We start from the raw sequence: 19,215 nt of genomic DNA on the forward strand, positions 1-19,215 counted from the left end.
TTGACCCGCAAAGATTGCTAGGGAACACTTAGCGTTAGGAGACTGTTGCTATCGGTCGGAGACTATAAGGTACTTATGAAGTTTGACAGTTTGAAGCTTATATCAAAATCTTCATTTAATTGCCGTCAAGTAATTAATATCGGTCTCATAATGCAGCAGTAGGAGACTTGCATACAGAGAGACTTTGTGTCTTTGACATCATAATGTTACTAGTATCCATTCTATATTTGTAATGGTTTTATTGTTTATCACAAGAGTTGGTTATATCCCTGTTATAGTTTATGATGATTTTCTCCAAAAATTAAAAATCTTTGATAAAAAAAAGTAATGTTTACCTCTGAATAAAACCAAATACAGTCATATTTCTAGCAACCTAAATATTTTCTAATAAGATGTTTTTTCTTATTAAAAACAATAAGACTTTAAAATATTCTATATATTATATTAACACAAATTGAGATCCTCAAACCAATTGCAAATACCAGAAAAACAGCTCATCAAACGAAAAATAAAACAAACAATATTTTAATGATAAATATGGCAATACCCTAGTACCTACAACAATAGGCAATTAAGTATTTTAAATAAAAAGGCATTTTACGATTCAAATTTGTACCGTTTTTCCTAGTACAAGTAAATAAATGCTTAGTACACATACCTTAGTTTTAATATGTCTATCCAATATTCATACAAATTAAACATTCACCAACCAAACACTTAACAATGAAATTATTTTGATTATGGCAGTGCGTACATTATAAAATATAGGAATGTTTATGTTAAAGTCAATTAATTTTAAATAATATTTCATTCTCAGTCGCTAACATTATCCATATTAATTTATCGTTCTTCCATAAAACAAAATAAGCATTTTTTTTTTTCATAAAATTAAATGAAAAACAAAAGATGGGAATTCTATATTCATACTCAAATGCTGCCACTACAAAACTACAAGCTGCCAAATAATTAATGATTGTTTAACATTCCGTTTGGTAATAAATAATGATATTATAATCATAGTACTGTTATTATTTATTACTTTGTAGTTGGAATGTCCAAAAGAAATCAATTTATTCAAAACATCTAATAATGAATATTTTGTTATTCATTTATTTTCATCTCCCATTGCATATACATTTACAAGAATAGGATCTATGTATTGTTAGGTTTGGGGTACATAGTAAATTTATCCTAAAATAATGGCAGCTTCAAACTCTAATTGAAGCATAAAAATCAAAATATATTCACAAAAATAATATAAATACTAAAAAATGGCAAGTAAAATGTATAGCTGCCTAATTTAGAAAAAAATATAGATTTATGTACTATACAGGGTGCAATGAAACATACCGGCCAAATTTTTTTAGGGCTTAGGTATCATTAGGAGTCCATTTAACAAAAAAATAGGATGTTAGTTTTTTTACGATAACATATTTTATCCCACTTAAAATCGTTGCAGAACGGTCACTTCTCGACGGTGGGTAGAGCGGGGGTGACGCGGGGGGGTGGCACCTCTTGCACGCGCGCGTCCTTTAATTGTGGTGTTTTTAGGATAACTTTCGGAAGCTATTTCTCAACATTTTAGTACTGAGTGATTATAAAAGAAAAAATATGTGTATTTATATTTTTAACAAGGGTCAATATACTTATCGAAATTTGGCCGGAAGGTTTAATTGCACCCTGTATGTAGTCGAACATAGAACCTCCTCTTTTTGGAAGTCGGTTGAATATAACACGTTAATACTATATTGTTTGCTGTTTAAATTTTGTGACCACTGGGTATATGAGAACATGATAGTTTCATTTTGTGCGTCTGGATAATACTTAGTTTGAACAAACTTTTTCAGCATACCTCTTTTTTTCAGACAATTATATCGATCCAATTTTGTACACATAAGTTCTAGATATTATTTACATTACTCATATCTTTACATATGTCGAATCTCGTTTAAATTTAATTACATAATATCATTTACCTTACACGCCTAGAATAAGGCTATTCCACACTGGGATTTTAAGTGTTTTAAACATTAGTATAATTAAGGCATTAACTTTATTACTAGAAACGTTATGCCCGTTACAATTTGGAATATAGACATCCCCTTTGCAAACACTTGTCATTTGTCAACAACTCGATTTGAAAGTTTTAGTTTTCGTGGCATAGCCACATGACGTTATAAATATACAATATTCAATACCTTTATTTCTATCTACATAAACATTATATACAAAATAATGTTCTAACTCTATATCAAGTCCTTTTTGCTTTGCCCCATCTCGGGTAGTTTTAAAAATATTCTGACAATTGTCAATAGTATCAACTCGTTTTCATAAATGCGTCTCGATGTGCTTATAAAGTCGACTCTTCCAATTTAAAATATATTCTATTAGCTACATATTTGTTGTTATTGTTTTTGACTATTAAGCTTCTGTCCCACAACGTAAGCTAAGCTATACCATGCGATGAGCAAGTCTTTGCTGGTAAGCTATACTAGATTTATAACAAGATGCCTTAATGAAAACAATTTTTTTTAAAACAAGCGAGCCACTTCGCAACACAACTTTGTCATTGAAAATAATACAGTCTAAAATATAGTATAGCTGTCAACCGAATATAATATTAATAAGGTATTTCTAGCATATTTATAGCTTAGCTTAGGCAGCGAACGATAATCACAGTTCACGACTTCTCACAGTCTTCAATCCATCAGGGCCTCAACGGCCTTAGGTTAACAGGCCGCTTCGGCCTCAGGCTGAGTAGGCCTTTACGGCCCCAGGCTGAGTTGGCCCTAGCGGCGGCCCCTTGGCCTCACCGCTAGGTGCAGGGCCCTGCCTCAAACTGGTGTCTCGTGATCAGCCTCGTCGATTCGCCCGAGTCGCCACGCATTTGGGTCGTTTGCTATGAAATTAAAAAGTTATTAGTACTTTTTTAATTAGTAAAACTTGCTCTTTGGTGGTTACTGTTAATTTTGTGTGGTGCGTTTTTTATTGTATTGAAAATTTTAATAAAAAAAAAGTGTTAACATCTGGCTGTTGACACATCTTTTTAAACTTTTTAAACAAAATTTGAAATCTAAAATGAAACCCCCTTAATGATCAAAAAACAGCTACACCACGCTCACCCTAATGTGTATTTTTAAATGCTGTCTTTATCTGATGCGTAGGAAAATTCACGTGCCAGATAAGAACATGGATTACAGTAAGCCTGGAGTATCTTTAAGGGGATGAGTTTCTAACTAGCTTTAGTTTACAATAAAATAGATGTTAATAGTCAGATGTTTCTTAATAAAACAAAAGATTACCTGAAATGGCGAGTCTTCCATGCTTGGGGTAAGGGATCGGGAAAGGACTTAAGTTAATTTTAAACCTACCTTATATAATAAAAAAAAAATAATACTTAGAAGTGAAGGTAACAATTTAAAGCGTCGCGGTGTTAGGTCAAGATATACCAGACTTGTTAAGTCAGCGTTATAAAGACAAAAATTTAAACTACCCACCAAACAGCAAGTTTTTTTTATCTGTGGACATAAAGCATTTTTTGTGACTTTTAGAGGGTTTACACATATGAGATACGATAAATCGGAAACACCCATATAGTTATGACTTATGCCTCACTCAATAAAGTGCATTTATTGATATCTAAATTTTGTCCGACATCACCCGGAAAATGACAAGGAGAGGTATATATCTCATCCTAAAGCATATCCTTGTCCTTTTCACTCCTATGTTACTTATCACAACGACATACATGATATGATATCGTACCGCATAAAGTGTAAACGTTCTTATGTTGGTGATATTATGAAGAATAAAGACTGATTCAAGTAAGTTTATCTCGACCTGATTGTAATGTACACAGATAATAAAATATAGAGATTAGTATATTATTATAATATCAATATTATAGACTAGGGCAATACACAGTACACACATATAAACATGCAATAAACCACGTTTAAGTGTGAATTAAGACAGTAATCCTTAAAAATTCTCACTTAAAGTTTTAATTTTAAGCTTACATTTAATTTGTGCTTCACTAACGTTAAATATTATGTGCGTTGTCATTGTACTTTATTATCTTAATATCATATTATGTATTTAATTAATGCTTGGTTTCTGAACGTTTTTTGACAGAAGTTTATACTTTATACATTCAATAGTGTTGTTGATTGACGTTTGATGTTAGCCAATCAATCACGCCATTGAATGAATAAACTTGTGACAAAAATTCAGAAACCGGGCACAGAAGATGCATAGAATTTCGTTTAGCCCTATTTAATTTAACTTTTAGTCCGAAATTTTAAGTTAAGTTACACAACCAATGCATCACTGATGTTTTAGAAATTCTATGCACCTGAGTCTTTTTAAATATGGACGTGAGTCTGATATGCTACTGAATTAACCTATTGTATAATCATTATGAATTATTTTGTGCCGTAATAAGTTGTTTGACTTTTACAAACAAATTTCTAAAATACTCAAAAATATAGGTTCATTTATTATGACACAGATTATATTATTATTATTGCAATTATATGAGTAACATTATCATGAAAAAATTGAGATCACACTGAGTCTGTTGTCTTTGAGCAAAAATTATTAAAGTTTATATTTACTGTTACATAAAAAGCCTTGTAAAATAACTAGGTTCAGAAAAAGGCTACAGTGCGCCTTACCCTATTGGTGTTCATGTCAGAATGTCGGTGTGTTTAATGTTTATTGTTAATTCCGTACTATAACTTATAAGTAAGCAAAATATTAACATTTACGTAATAGCTATCAATATTATGAATACTTACTACAAATTAATAAAGAATAAACTAGTGATATGCTATTCTACAATATTATTATGTTTGTGATTTTGGTCAGCAGATTTAAAAATAGCGCGCAACAGGTCGCTAAAGTCACATTTTGAAGTTTTTTTTCAAACCAGCTCATTGCGGCATTAGCTTCGGTTGCGTGATGATATAAGCGGTGATTAATAAGGGAGTCTAGGGTACGGGTTTGGGGTAAATGAGGGGGTGATAGGCTACGGCGTTCCGGCGTTCAGCAACTATGGGAGGCGGGCGATGAGCGCAGCAGCGGTACGTGTTCGCCTGTACCCAGCGACACGTTACAACACGACAAAGCACAGATTATCACATTTAGAGATGTATGACACTCCATTATTGATATCAAAAGTTTAATAAACAGTGTAATTTCTACAGAATTTGCAATGAATTTTCCTGAAATTGTGATATGTTTTTAATAAATTTATTTAACTTTTTTTTTCATGAACACTTCAACACTTATTATGGAATAAAAGTATTTTATTACTCATTACTGTCAATATTCAATAATGGAGTGTTTTACCATAAATAATTTTTAACTAAAAAGGCAACTGAATTATTGAATAAAGTTGTTATATATTTTGTGAACAAGTTTAAAACGTTAATATAATACAAAAAACTGTTTTTATGGCATTCAGTTCCCTTCCTAATTATTTTCCACTGAAAATTTACTAGATTTTTGATATATTTATATATTAATTCATAGTTCATACACACAACACTACACTCATGGGATGAAGATGTGTAAAAAGTAAAAGCTTTAGTTGGTGTTCACAAAATATTTTGCTTTAGTGATATGAGTTTAAGGGCTTATTTCACCACTTACTGATAAGTGCCGGATAGGCTATCCACAACTTGTGACAGACACTCCGTACTCTATCTGTCAGACAAGTTGTAGATAGACTATCCGGCACTTATCAGTAAGTGGTGAAACAGACCCTATTTAATTAAGGTTTAACAACTATAGCTTATACCCTCCTTCTATAACACCTAATCCAGTAATTTGAATATAACTAGTCCAAAACATCAAACATTCACTCAAAACGTTTTGAAAATATTGTAAAATGTAATTTACGCTATTATGTCCAATTCAGTTCCTACTTATTTTTTTCAATCTGATAAAACTTCATTAAATATTTAGCCATGCAGTCGCAGTCATCTAGTTCAATCTGCGATTCGATTGAAAGACTAGCGAATTCATTGAATGACACCATTCAATTGAATGACTTGGCCGAACGTCGATTGAACGATCTTCACTCAACGTCCAACTAGTTAGCGATTTGTAATATAGCCCTTTGAAGATAGCGGACATGAAATCAGTCAGGTAATTGAACGTATTTCACTTTTTTCCCACTGCGGCGCTAGTTGTCACTAAAACAAATATGGCCTCAAACAGCTCGCCCAGCTGATAGCACACTAAATTTACTTTAGTGCTTTGTTTATGATAAAATAATATGACAGCGTGGATTGACCTACTACTATCCCTACTTCAGCAGCTACCTAATAAAATTATATCATCCCATTTAACAACTTCACTATAATATGACTTTTAGTCAAAACGTTAAACGTCACAGTCAACGTTTTGACGAGTTATCCTTTAGTCATTCAATTGAATGGTGTCATTCCATAAAAACGCTAGTCATTCAATCGAATCGCAGATTAAACCAGATGACTGCGACACATATATATAATAAGAGAGATCTTCTCTCTTCTTAAATGTTATTATTATTATTATTTCTGTGTCATGCCCATACAAATTGTAATGTATGAAACATGCTTCAAACTACATGCAGATAGCAATAAAAATCGTATAATTATATCCTATTCACGTAAATAAGCCACTATTGATATAAAAAAACATGAAAAAAATCTTATTAACTTTCATAAATTATACGTTGAACAGGCTAGGCGTTTAAGAAAGCTGCAATGCTATGCTACAATAAATATGTTGTTCTATGAAATTAACAAAAGATCCACTGAAAAACACTAGCCATCTCAAGAAATATTTAATGGTCTACACTCTACCTGTTTAGCTATAAACTATTCTTGAACAACAAACTTTGTCATGCGTATTTTGGATGATAGCAGTATCTACAGGATTGATAATATCTGTTTACTTAGCATTACAAAACCACTAGACTAAGGGCCTGTTTCACCATTTACTGATAATTGCTGGATAGGCCATCCACAACTTATCTGACAGTAGACAGATACTCTATCTGTCAGATAAGTTGTGGATCGCCTATTCGGCACTTATCAGTAAGTGGTGAAACAGGCCATAAATGTATACAAAAAATCTAATAGGCATTATAATATTTTGTGACTAGCCTCGTCTTTATATCAAGGTCATCTGCAGCTTTATCACAGCAGTGATTTGCTGAGGCGATTAGGCCATTCAAATATCTAGCGATGGTGCAATCGCCTCGTTCACAAATCATCAACACAGCCCTAATAAGCCTTAACACCTTTCACCGACCAGCCCCGCGCCCTAACGCTAAGGGTACCTTACTGCTCTATTGGAATTAATTAATGAAATAATAAGTTAGTGTACGGGTCAAGGCCCGTACAGCGTGTGTTGCCTTATTACCTACTATGCAACTCAGGTAATAATGCAACTCTGCATCTTTGATTAATTATTACTTTCGAATAATGTAATAAAGTTCAGTTCACGTCGCGACATCTCACCGAGTGCGTGGCTCGATCTCATATCCCGTTCACGACGACATCTCACCGAGCGCGTGACTCGATCTCATATCCCATTTTAGTTATAGTAATAGATCTATGCAATACAGGAATATTCTTTCTTGACCTCTTGTTTATCTATCCCAACCCCGAACAGTTAGACTTCTAATGGGAAATTTTTGCCGACTTTAAGGAACACTTAGCATTAGGGGGCAGTTGGTGAAAACCACCAAGTCTTAATTTATCACCCACCTTGCAACTGCCGATTGAGCAGAGCCGTGATGCCAGGTCCGTCTCCGGACTTCTTGACCACTAGCATCGGCTTGTCCTCCCCCTCCTCGTAGCTGTTGGGCAGGTGCCCGTTGCTGACCGACATCGTTTCGCTCACCTGAAATGTTTGGCCGACATTTTAATGAGGAGATCATATTAGGTCATGATAACACGCAAGTAGGGAAGTCTGGTGGATTAAGCAGAGTATTCGGTTATTTAAGCTCCTGCTCTGAGCCTGTTGACGGGTTCAAGACAGTCGAAGAATGGTCTTCAGACATTCTAGACGTCTAATGTCATCTACTTGTGGATGCTTGATCTATTAAAAATGTCAGCGGGGCTAAAATGGTCACATTTAGCAATTCCTCTCAATCAATTCAGCAAATGAATTGTCAAAACTGTCAAACTGACAAATGTCAAATCAGTACAAAAATACAGAAATGAATTGCAAACAGAGTTGCATTTTGCGATTTTAGAAAAATGAATCATATTATGATTCATATCATGATTCTTCAAAGCGACCATTTTAGCCCCGCTGTCTTAGATTGAATTTAATCATGTGTGATGGATTACCATGACTTCCAGCATGATTGCGAAGCCTACCATACCATACACAATCTCTGTAGGTCATTGGATCATAGTCACAGACGAATACACCTATTTCTACGTTCGTAATCGCTTATTTGGTCCTTCATGGACCATATATCCGCTTAAAGCGCGTCCACACTCCACCGGTTCGGAATCGGACCGTACGGAGCGGACGGATTTGTTGTTTTCTATTGATTTATATCAGAGTAGACAGAATTATTTATGTCGTACGTAGTATCGTACAGAGCTTCGTGCACTGGAACGTCATTTCTGCGCCTGACAAATTATAAATGACGACGCTCCCGCACCGTACGCTCCGATTCCGGTGGACGCGCAGCTTGTAAGTAGTCCTACCTGCATGAGCTTATGCACGACGTCTCTGCCCAGGATGTGGTCAAACACCGCCTGGAGGAAGGCGTCCGACATGATGGACAGCTTCAGCTTGTCCCGGTGCCACACCAGCACCCGGGACTCCTCCATCGCCATTATTGACACCTGGAACCATAGCACACAGACGGGAATAGGAGAAATGCCATTTGCCTTAAGTTTAGGGCATGGAATTTAGCCGTTAGACTGGCCAATGGCCTTAGACGGACCGCAAGTTGCAGTCGGGAGTCGGGACCGACTGCTCAAGAACTGTTCGACCGCAGAAAACTGAAAACTGCAGATCGCCATGCGGCAGCCGCATCTTGCAGTCGGTTTCAACTGTAAGATGCGGTCCGTCTATGGCCGGCCTTAGAGACTCTAACATCGCCATACATGACATCTGTAATTGTGAGCTTTGGCCGATTTAATTCTCCAGAGAAAATAAAAGAACCCCACAGATTTAAAGGCGAGGTTTTCGGTGACATTTTGTAATTTATAAGTAAAGTAACGAAGTCTTTGAATTGGTCATCGAGAAAGTAGTTAAAAAGTAGAGCTATAATTTCCGGAACAAAAAGGCGTTGCAAAATTGAATAAACGTATAATTGAAAAATATCTGCAAGAACAATAAGTAAATTAGGACCGATCATCAATAACCCCACTTTTGACAATAGCCCGAATGAGCTATTTGCTATTCCATGTACTTTTGGCAAGACCATTTTTGGCAAACCCTACTAATGGTTGCGCATTAGCGCTTTTTAAATTCAAATTTTATTAAGATCAGTCTGCTGAAATTTCACAATTTTCCGATTGTAAAAATCCAATCAGCTGAGTATCTGCACTTTGGGGAAAATCAAAAGGATCTTCAATATTTTTGCGCAGGATTTTCAACTAATAATAAAGTTTATATTCATTAAGATAACGTTCGCAACTTTGTTGCGCTGAAATTATACCGAATACGGGAACCGTACATTTTTCTGCAACAAAAACTATACGACGACTAATACGACAGCGCCGCTCTACTAGGGCCTTGTGTATGCTTTACTCCTTGTTGCATCATCCTAATGCTCCTAAATACCTAACCCCCCTCTTCCAATACCGTTCCAGTACTCATGATAAATCCCTTCGTTCCTCTAACAATGCACTCCTTTCTTGCCCTTCTCATAGATCGGACATCATCCACTCGTCTTTCAATGTACAGGCTATTATTCTCTGGAATTCTCTTCCTCGTGACATCAGGCTAACCAAAACCAGGGACACATTTAAGCGCAAAGTGCGTGAGTTTTATTTGAAGCAATTGGCAGAAAAGTATTAAATAATTATTGTAATCTATGATAGTTTTTATATATTATTATTATTTTATAAAATATATATAATATACTTATATATTATTATTTAAGTATATAAGTAGGTATATAAATAAATAATATATAATATGTACTAGTATTTTTAAATTATATAAAGTACTTTTGATATTTTATGTAAAAATAATAAATAATATTTTGTATTAATAGATTAGGTATTATATATTTTTTTTTATAGTATTTAGTAGAATAGTCTCACTCTATTAGGTATAATGTTTGCTTATGACTTAAGTTATATTTAGATTACTCTTCATTTATTTTATTTATTTTCTTCATCCTTTCGCACTATTGGCACCTACACAATTTTGTTTCTGGACACCTAAAGGTTGACTGGTAGAGAATGCCATCTGGCATTAAGTCCGCCTATGTACCAACATTGTGCAAAAAGCATAAATAAATAAATAAATAAATAAAAACTATCATATATTATGTCCTTAGCCGGCTCTCAAAGTATCTCGATACCCTTCATCTAAATAAGTTCAGCTGTTTAAGCGTAAAGATACCTCTTTACGCTTAAACAGCTGAAGTTTTACGTAGGAGAGCCATGCTTCGGCACAAATGGGCCGGCTCGACCGGAGAAATACCACGTTCTCACAGAAAACCGGCGTAAAACAGCGCTTGCGCTGTGTTTCGCCGAGTGAGTGAGTTTACCGGAGGCCAAATCCCCTACCCTATTCCCTTCCCTACTATCCCCTATTCCCTTCCCTACCCTCCCTTATTACCCAATTCCCTCTTAAAAAGCCGGCAACGCACTTGTAGCTCTACTGATGCTGATGACCCGTTTGCTCGTTTGCCCTCTTATTTCATTAAAAAAAACTTATATAAATACAAAAGTATGTCTGTGTTACCACACAGACATACTTTTGCATTTATAATGTTATATCTTTAAACGAGCAATTCTTGTATATTCATAAACAAGAATTGCTCGATTTTCATTTCATCTCGGAATCGGCTCCATCGATTTTTATGAAATTTAGTATATAGGGGGTTTCGGGGGCGATAAATCGATCTAGCTAGGAATCATTTCTAGAAAATGTCATTTTCATCAGATACCGAGCAAAGCTCGGTCAAACAGCTAGTATTAGTAAAGAAACTAAGGATTGGCTAATCTACCTGGAAGAATTCGTCAGTAGACACACCAAACCACTCTGGTGAGTCTAGGAAGTGGTGAGGGAACACTATGTGAAGCGCGCGCTGGTTCTGCGACACCACCAGTCTGAAATAGTAAAGTGCTTGATTAATAAAGAGTATTTAACTAAATTAACTGTTTTTATAAATAAACATTATTTTCGATTCTGTTAGTCTCCAAAACTAGAGAACGGATGAAACAATTTGTCAAATTTTAGTCTTTAATAATTATTGGTGGAAGTCCAAAAAATGTTTACTTATATAAATTATATGATGAAAAAATTTAGCAGTTAAGTGATACGAAGTTCACGGGTAATCTAGCGTTCCTTTAATATAACAGGCAGATAGGTCAAAGTTTCAAACAAGTTTGTGACTCGCGGCGTCGATGTTTGAAGTTTGGTCTATCGTTATAGTTATTGCTAAAATTAACTAGAGCTTAGCAGGACAACAAGTAGCCACTTGTCAAAAATGTAAAAACCCCATTTATTACAGAAATCGTCCCGAATTATTCAAGTAATAGATTAAACCTTTACAAGTACTTCCATTCATCGAGTTGAATACTGCGATCAGAGTTAATTCACCCTAGAGTTTCTATGTGAATAATTTTTATACCATCGACTTAAAGGTCACGTCGGAGGTAAAATATATCTGAATGGACTGTTGAACAGAGATATTTGTTCGATGATCTTTACAACCCCAACAGCGAGGGGTAATATCGCCATTGATTAAAGTCAAGTACACAATAGGGACCGATTAGAACCGATGAGAAACATTTTCGGACGAGCTTTGTTAAACGTTAAACTTTTGGGTGTTGACTGACGAATCGCTAACTTAGTTTATGATTACACCAGGGTAGCGCCGCAAAACTTTTTATGCAATAAACCTGAAGACCAGAAGATGGTCACTAAATCTAATGAGTTGCGCCTAGTCCATACTGGTACAGGATTACCCAAACCTGAAGACGTGTACCCAGACAGCTGCCAGAGTAATAAGTGTTTGATGACGAATGTCGAATTAGCACCACTATCAGACGACCAGTAAGTAATGCTATAATATGTATATTGTATACATTGCATACATTTTTCTGGCTAACTGGAACTTGAAAGTCTAAAGCCCGGCATTGACATCCGAGTAAAGGATCTTGGATGTGTTGGATACCAAGATTAATGTTTAAATAAAATACTTATACAATTTACCCTTTCTGTTGGTCAATCGATTATACCAATATCGTCATAGTATTTGTATCGCGTACACAATACAGTATCAAATTAATTAATCCTGATTTCACGCTAACGAAATACACCAGAGAGTTGAGTTTATTACGTTATGTTCTAATTAATTTCCAGCAACGACCACACATTTACGGTGTGCTGAAAAGGGGTATAATACTACCATAATAGAGAAGATACAGATCAGAGAATTTGGCATTCCTGTCTAAAATAATACTTGTGTGAAACAGAGAATAAACAGTCAATAAATTCTTATAGATAACACTCATAATCCTTCCAAAAGTCCATAAACCACCTTCAAGCAAAGCGTCACTTAATCCCAACTTCACCGTAAATTCTGCTCAAAGGTGTGACAAAACAAGATAAGTACTCGCAGTAAAAGCCTTATGGTGTTCATTAACTGGCGCTGACGACGTCAAATTTACCCTTTCGTCGTAAAACTGGACTCAACGAACCTTCAAAATAAGGGGTCGAGCAGTTTCGGGTGACATTAAACGACGTATTATTACTACAAGGTTAGGTAAAAACTTCGCCGAAATGCCTAATGACGGGGAAATTCTATATTGATGACGCGTCTAACGAGACCATAAAAGGTCTTACTTTCTTTGTGTTATTTATGGAGAATGACTCACTCAAAATCCAATAAGGTGATCCGACCAAGCAGTTTTTCAAGCCGTTTGGTAGTGTATCTTGTGAAAATCCACAAAAATTCTTCCGGTTCGATTAACAGACAATTATGCGCCATGAGACAGAGGAGGTATCACTAATTCACTACAATCTTTGGAGTGTTATCAATATGGTCGCTAATTGCTATCATCATGTCCGTGTGCTACAAAAATAATAATAATAACTCCCACACCGATTTCAGTGACGGTGGCCGGTTTCATCGAAACTAGACCAGTTACGCATGAGTAATTTTATAATGCCCAAATGTGTGCGCAGTACAAAAGAGCACTCTCTATTCCTTTTACTCCCGTAAACCGTCCCACTGACGCAAGACCGACACGACTGGCGAGAGAGATCAGACACGCTCTATACCAATATATCACGGAGGCGTTGTAGGAAGAATATGTCAACCGCGTCACTTTCCATATTGTTCAATATTGACATTTGTACGTCCCGGGTGACCTTAAGGACTAATGGATCCCCAAGGTCCGTAACCCGAAACGTTGCGAATCTTTACGCTTTACACGCTCCATTGGCCTGGAAAATGATCGTTCAATCTTTAGTCAATTTGTAAAGGTATAAAAACGGATCCTTTGTCTTTACTCGACATTTCAGACGAGTACCTATCCTCGAATTCGGATAGCTACCTGTCTCTACCTAGAGATTGCGGGCATTTTGTGTTAATTTTTCGTTAATTTTGGATGTTTAACGATAACTATAATACATCGGTCATTACTCATTAGTCATTACTCATTAGGTATTAAAATTGAGGTAGTTTCAAAGTTTTCAAATCTGGATCGCACTCATGTTTGACGTATGGTCATCAGTCATCAGTCATCACAAAAATGCGTTTTCAACAATGGGATCAAAAGGGTAGAACTGACCTGCGGTGGGCAGGTAGGAAGGCAGAAAGGGAAAAAAATAGAGGTGTTATGATCGATTCCTTTCTGCAGGTCCCTTAACGTTTGGGACACAAATTAATAGTGGTTGAAGTTTCAACTTTAGTCGATAAATGAAAAATCGCTGTGCTTTTTGTAGCTAAAAATAACTGAACAAAGTGCTTGGTGCATTAAAGTTATTAATACGCTCTCAATGAAATTAACGGCATGAATTTTATATTACCTTGGTGACCTAGGGCTGTGGGAGCTATACAGTATAATGCCTGCCTGCCTGCCTGTAAGTAATTAATTTTAAAAGCGGTATCCCTACAGCTCTTACAATAAATGGCAATGGCAGCAAAATCGGGTGATAATAAGGCAACGAGAGCAAAACAAATTAATTTCCTCTATCGTGTAATTTAAAATTACGTAATATCAATGGCACTGCAACTGTGAAAAACCAATTAATCACTTGACCTACACGTTTACATCCAGATGGAAATGGCACTTTTACATTGTTTCAATTCTAGGCAAAGGTCACTAGTGAGTAGTACCTTAGTCGATAGTGCGGCACAAATATGGAACTGTACACTAGTCACTACAGCCACCATAAATATAAGAGAAAACTCTACATTCACCATAGATATAGTTGTTTTCTCTTCTTTACAGACGTGGGAGACCCATGCTTCGGCACGAATGGGCCGGCTCGACCCGAGAAATACCATGTTCTCACAGAAAAGCGGCGTAAACCGCGCTTGCGCTGTGTTTCGCCGAGTGAGTGAGTTTACCGGAGGCCCAATCCCCTACCCTATTCTCTTCCTTACCCTCCCCTATTTCCTTCCCATCCCTAGCCTCCCCTATTTCTTTCCCATCCCTACCCTCCCCTATTACCCTATGGCCTATTCCCCTTAAAAGGCCGGCAACGCACCTGCAGCTCTCTGATACTGCGAGTGTCCATGGGCGACGGAAGTTGTTTTCCATCAGGTGACCCGTTTGCTCGTTTGCCCCCTTATTTCATTAAAAAACAGACTCTTTATAACAGGAACTGCATCTTACTTGTACTATTATCTATTCTGTGATCTTACTTCAAAGCTGCAATATGTTCCAAAAATTTCAGCAAATGTATATTAAAGATTTTTATCTCCCGACGCAACAGTAAAATATCCCGAAAGTGTCGAAAAATTTTGAACAAGACGCTTACCCACAATTTCTTGAAGAGATTTCAGAATTTTCAGGTTTAAATGGTGATATGATGACGTAAGTTCTTCCTACGGTTCTTCGGTCTTGAACATTCGACCTCATATGATGCAAACGTGTTACGTGTGACGTGGGCAACACCAATTAATATTGCATCTATCTGGACCCTTTGATCTATGATGCAATTTGTAGCAAAGGGCAAATGTCTGGTGATTCATATTTTGCGCCCACTCTATCAGTTTCTAAAGCGGGATGATAGCATTTGAGATATTACTTTAATGTAAACCTTACATCTCTGCAGCTTCCAGGAACAGGGCCATTTAAAAACTTACCTTATAAAAGGATTCTTTCCCACATTAAACATATTTAGAATTGTTGTCTTTGACTTATAGAATTGTTGTCTTTTCAGGTGTTTTTTTAGAAATCTGCAAAATCTATTCTAAGGACTACCAAAACTAGCGGGTTTTTCGCATCTAAATACTTTAGTCTCAAATCTTAATGAAATCTAATAGCACAATGGGACGATTTATGTCGTAAAACAACAGGGCAGATGAAAAAAAATCCTAGTCCACAATAAGCACCTTAACAGAATAGGTGTTAGTAGCTTAATGACTTGCAGATTCTGCGAGGAGGAGGATGAAACACCTATACACTTTCTCCTTGACTGCCCTGCTCTACTACGGAGCAGGAACAGACACCTTGGTTGCTACGAATACACATCCACCGAGGAAATTCGTGGCACCAACCCCAACCACATCGTTTAATTTATGAGCAGCATTGGGTTGGGGAAGGTACTCTAATGCGAAGGAGTCACAATAGATCCTCAAGGGTCGCAGTGACATCAGGGCTACTTGACCTGCCTTCAGCAAAAAAAAATCTCACAATAGTATTGAAGGTGAGGTAAAAATTAAAAACAAAATATGAGCGAGCGAACTGGGATTGAATGTCTCCCCTCTCACCCCGCAACTCTCTCCGCTTTTAGGTACACGTTTAGGTATGAAACTCGTGAGCATTAGCGACCGATCGCTCTTGTAGGGGGGAGCTGCTGCTCCCCCTGCCCGTACCTCGCTACGCCCATACACTTTATAGCAAAATCATTTTCCAACACAAACATTGAAGAAACTTTGCCGAGCAATTTGCAGGAAATCAATGGTTTTTAATTACACCCACTAATAGCAGGTATTTACAACTTTTTACATTACATACAATTTATTTACGACGAGCTACATGGAATGAATTTCTAAGAGAGAACAGACAAAGTGACAGATTGACGAAAGAAGTTTGTCCCTAAAACCTTCTATCGTCTAGAACAGCCTTTCTCAAAATGGGTGATAACGCCCCCTTGTGGGCGCTGAAGGTCTAAAGGCGGGCGGTGTGGGACCCAGAAAAAGATGAGGGCGTTGTGTAGAGGCTTTGGGGGGTTATTTATAATTTCATTTCATCTGGATGCATAATTAAAATTGAAACAATGGGGGCGCTAAAACATTTTTTTTTCTCAAAGTGGGCAGTAGACAAAATAAGTTTGGGAACCCCTTAGTCTAGAAAAACGACAGACAGGACGAACTTTCCCATTTCCACAGAGGGCTTACTACGCCTGCATATTATGTTTTAGTGAAGAAAATCAGGCCCAAGAACAAGTAACGTATTTTTTTTCTTCTACTTGGGATTTGAATGAATGAATTGTCTGTATCAATGATTAATGAACTACACGGTGACTATTTATTCCATTTCAACACTTTGCGGGATGAATATGTGCACCTTTTTCTATAGACGAAACTTTCCTACTTGAAATAAATCAACTGTTTCATACGTATTAGTGCTAAGATGCTACGTTGCTCTAGTATAAAACGGCATGTTGTATTTCTGCACGGACTCCAAACCATGTATAAATGAGCAATTTAATCCACACTAATATTATAAATGCGAGAGTGTGTATGTATGTCTGTCTGTTGCCTTCACGCCAAAACCGCTGACCCGATTTTGCTGATAGAGTTACGGGAGTAAATTTGTAATAACATCATAATTAATTATATTATTTAAGCCCAAAGCTTCATATCCGGGATTGAATAGGATATTCAAGACGCAATTGTTATTCAAAACCTATAAATCCAAGTTTAATTACATCTTCAGTCGTAAAAGACTTAATGGGGATAGGTTCATTTAATTTAACGGCAGCAATGGCAACTTAAGTTGGAGTAGAGGTTGTCTTTAGAACCGAAACTTTAAAATTCAAAGACTACAACCCAAATTCATATAAAATAATATATGCGAATAAGTTTCTGTCTTTCTGTCATTTTTTTAAACCCATTTCGACGCAAAAGAGTTGTGAGTAATATCTAGATTCAAGTATTTCATAATAATTACCAGCGTCTTAAAGAGTAAAGGGAGTAAGCCAACAGGAAATGCTATCGACAATGCTTATGGTGGAATACTAGAATCTACCAAAGTATCAAAAGTAGATTCAAAGTTATGTGGGAACAGACTTCACTCCTCAATGCTGAATACGAATCACATACATTAGTCATCACTCAGTGCTTAGAGATACAAAAGCAAAGAAGGTCTAACTTTGATTCCAATCAAATTTCAATTTGTATTCGTTGAATCCGAAATGAAATGCTGATCGTGTGAGAGTTGTAGGCGAGTGGTGTGCAACATGCAACGTTATGTAAGACCGCTACATCAACCCCGGATGTGATTGACTATTCATTATAATATCAACAACATCATCAAGCTACACGTAATTAAAGTATGATCCATAATAATATTAAAAAGTTAAAGAATTTGTTTGAACGCGCTAATCTCACGAACTACTGCAAAGGTTTTATTTAATTCGGCAAAGATATGGAGTAGACCATGGGTAACGATATAGGGCACATTTTGCGGGAAAACGTACTGCGTTGCTAAAATGGTCACATTTAGCAATTCCTCTCAATCAATTCAGCAAATGAATTGTCAAAACTGTCAAACTGACAAATGTCAAATCAGTACAAAAATACAGAAATAAATTGCAAGCAGAGTTGCATTTTGCGATTTTAGAAAAATGAATCATATCATGATTCTTCAAAGCGACCATTTTAGCCCCGCTGTTCCCACGAAATTTGTTATTTACGCAAGCAGAGCCGCGTGGAACATAATACAGCACATAATATAATAATATCTATGGATGCTTCACACCACGTCAGTCTGGCCCCGTGCTAAGTACATAAGGGACTTGTGTTACGGGTACCAGACGGAAACGGAAATATATTTAATACTTATAATACTTCGATCACAGTTTCCAGGAAATGCTATTGTATTCTATTGTTGTCGCGATCACCGGTGCTCTTATGGGGCTTAAAGAATTAAATACTATACATATATTTAAGATTTTTATTATATGATACACATATTTAATACACATCCATGACCCAGGAACTTTGAAGCTTTTTATTCCATCGGCGGGATTCGAACTCGCGACTCCCGAGTCCCGACTTGAGCTACCAACAGCCCACCAACTGAGCCCCAGAGGTTGTCTACTGTCTCTACGTCTCTACGTCGTCTACGTTTGACTGTCTACAGCAAAATATATTGGAGTGAGGTATTTCTCCGAGAGATTGTAACTTAAAGAATCTCTAAGTTAAAGAACATTTGCTGAAGAAAAGTTTTGTGTCTATTCGAACTTAAGTGAAGAAGGGATCAAGAATGAAAGCGTAAAGAAAATTCGACAGCGCCGTATAATCATTATGAGGAAAGTGCCACCATCCAATTCATTAAGAAAGTTTACCACCCAAAAGTAATCGAAAAAGATCAAAGATCCAAGATCAACCACGGAGTCCACGGAGGTCACTTATCCACTACCGAATTTGATATTCAAGGTGATGCAGATAAAATAGATTTGATATTCATAGCCAATAAGTAACCGGTAGTCGGCTAGAAAAAGCTGCCCAATGCGTGATTGGATTACATAATGATTAAACCTAGCGGTCTTTAGACTCTTATGGTGCCAGAATACTAGATTCTAGTGGGATTTGTTACCCTACTGGTT

General features: G+C 36.5%; 1 protein-coding gene across 3 annotated transcripts in view; it reads right to left on the minus strand.

Moving 5' to 3' along the window:
- Positions 1-1,685: 1,685 nt before the first annotated feature.
- LOC121733581 (blood vessel epicardial substance-like) overlaps positions 1,686-19,215 on the minus strand; it is a 54,335-nt gene continuing 36,805 nt past the window's right edge. The window contains exons 3-7 of one of the 3 annotated variants that reach the window (XR_006036580.1): positions 11,207-11,309; positions 8,721-8,861; positions 7,764-7,899; positions 2,524-2,899; positions 1,686-2,491 (exon numbers count right to left, since the gene is read on the minus strand). Coding sequence is in view for 2 of the 3 variants with exons in the window: in XM_042123876.1 (XP_041979810.1) it covers positions 2,835-2,899; positions 7,764-7,899; positions 8,721-8,861; positions 11,207-11,309 (445 nt within the window). In the remaining variant the exon portion in view is untranslated. Of the gene's footprint in view, positions 2,900-4,510; positions 5,097-7,763; positions 7,900-8,720; positions 8,862-11,206; positions 11,310-19,215 lie in introns of those variants that run through there. The other 2 variants (XM_042123876.1, XM_042123877.1) reach the window with 2 other exon arrangements.

This window comes from Aricia agestis, chromosome 14, assembly GCF_905147365.1.
Source record: "Aricia agestis chromosome 14, ilAriAges1.1, whole genome shotgun sequence".
Lineage (NCBI taxonomy): Eukaryota > Metazoa > Arthropoda > Insecta > Lepidoptera > Lycaenidae > Aricia > Aricia agestis.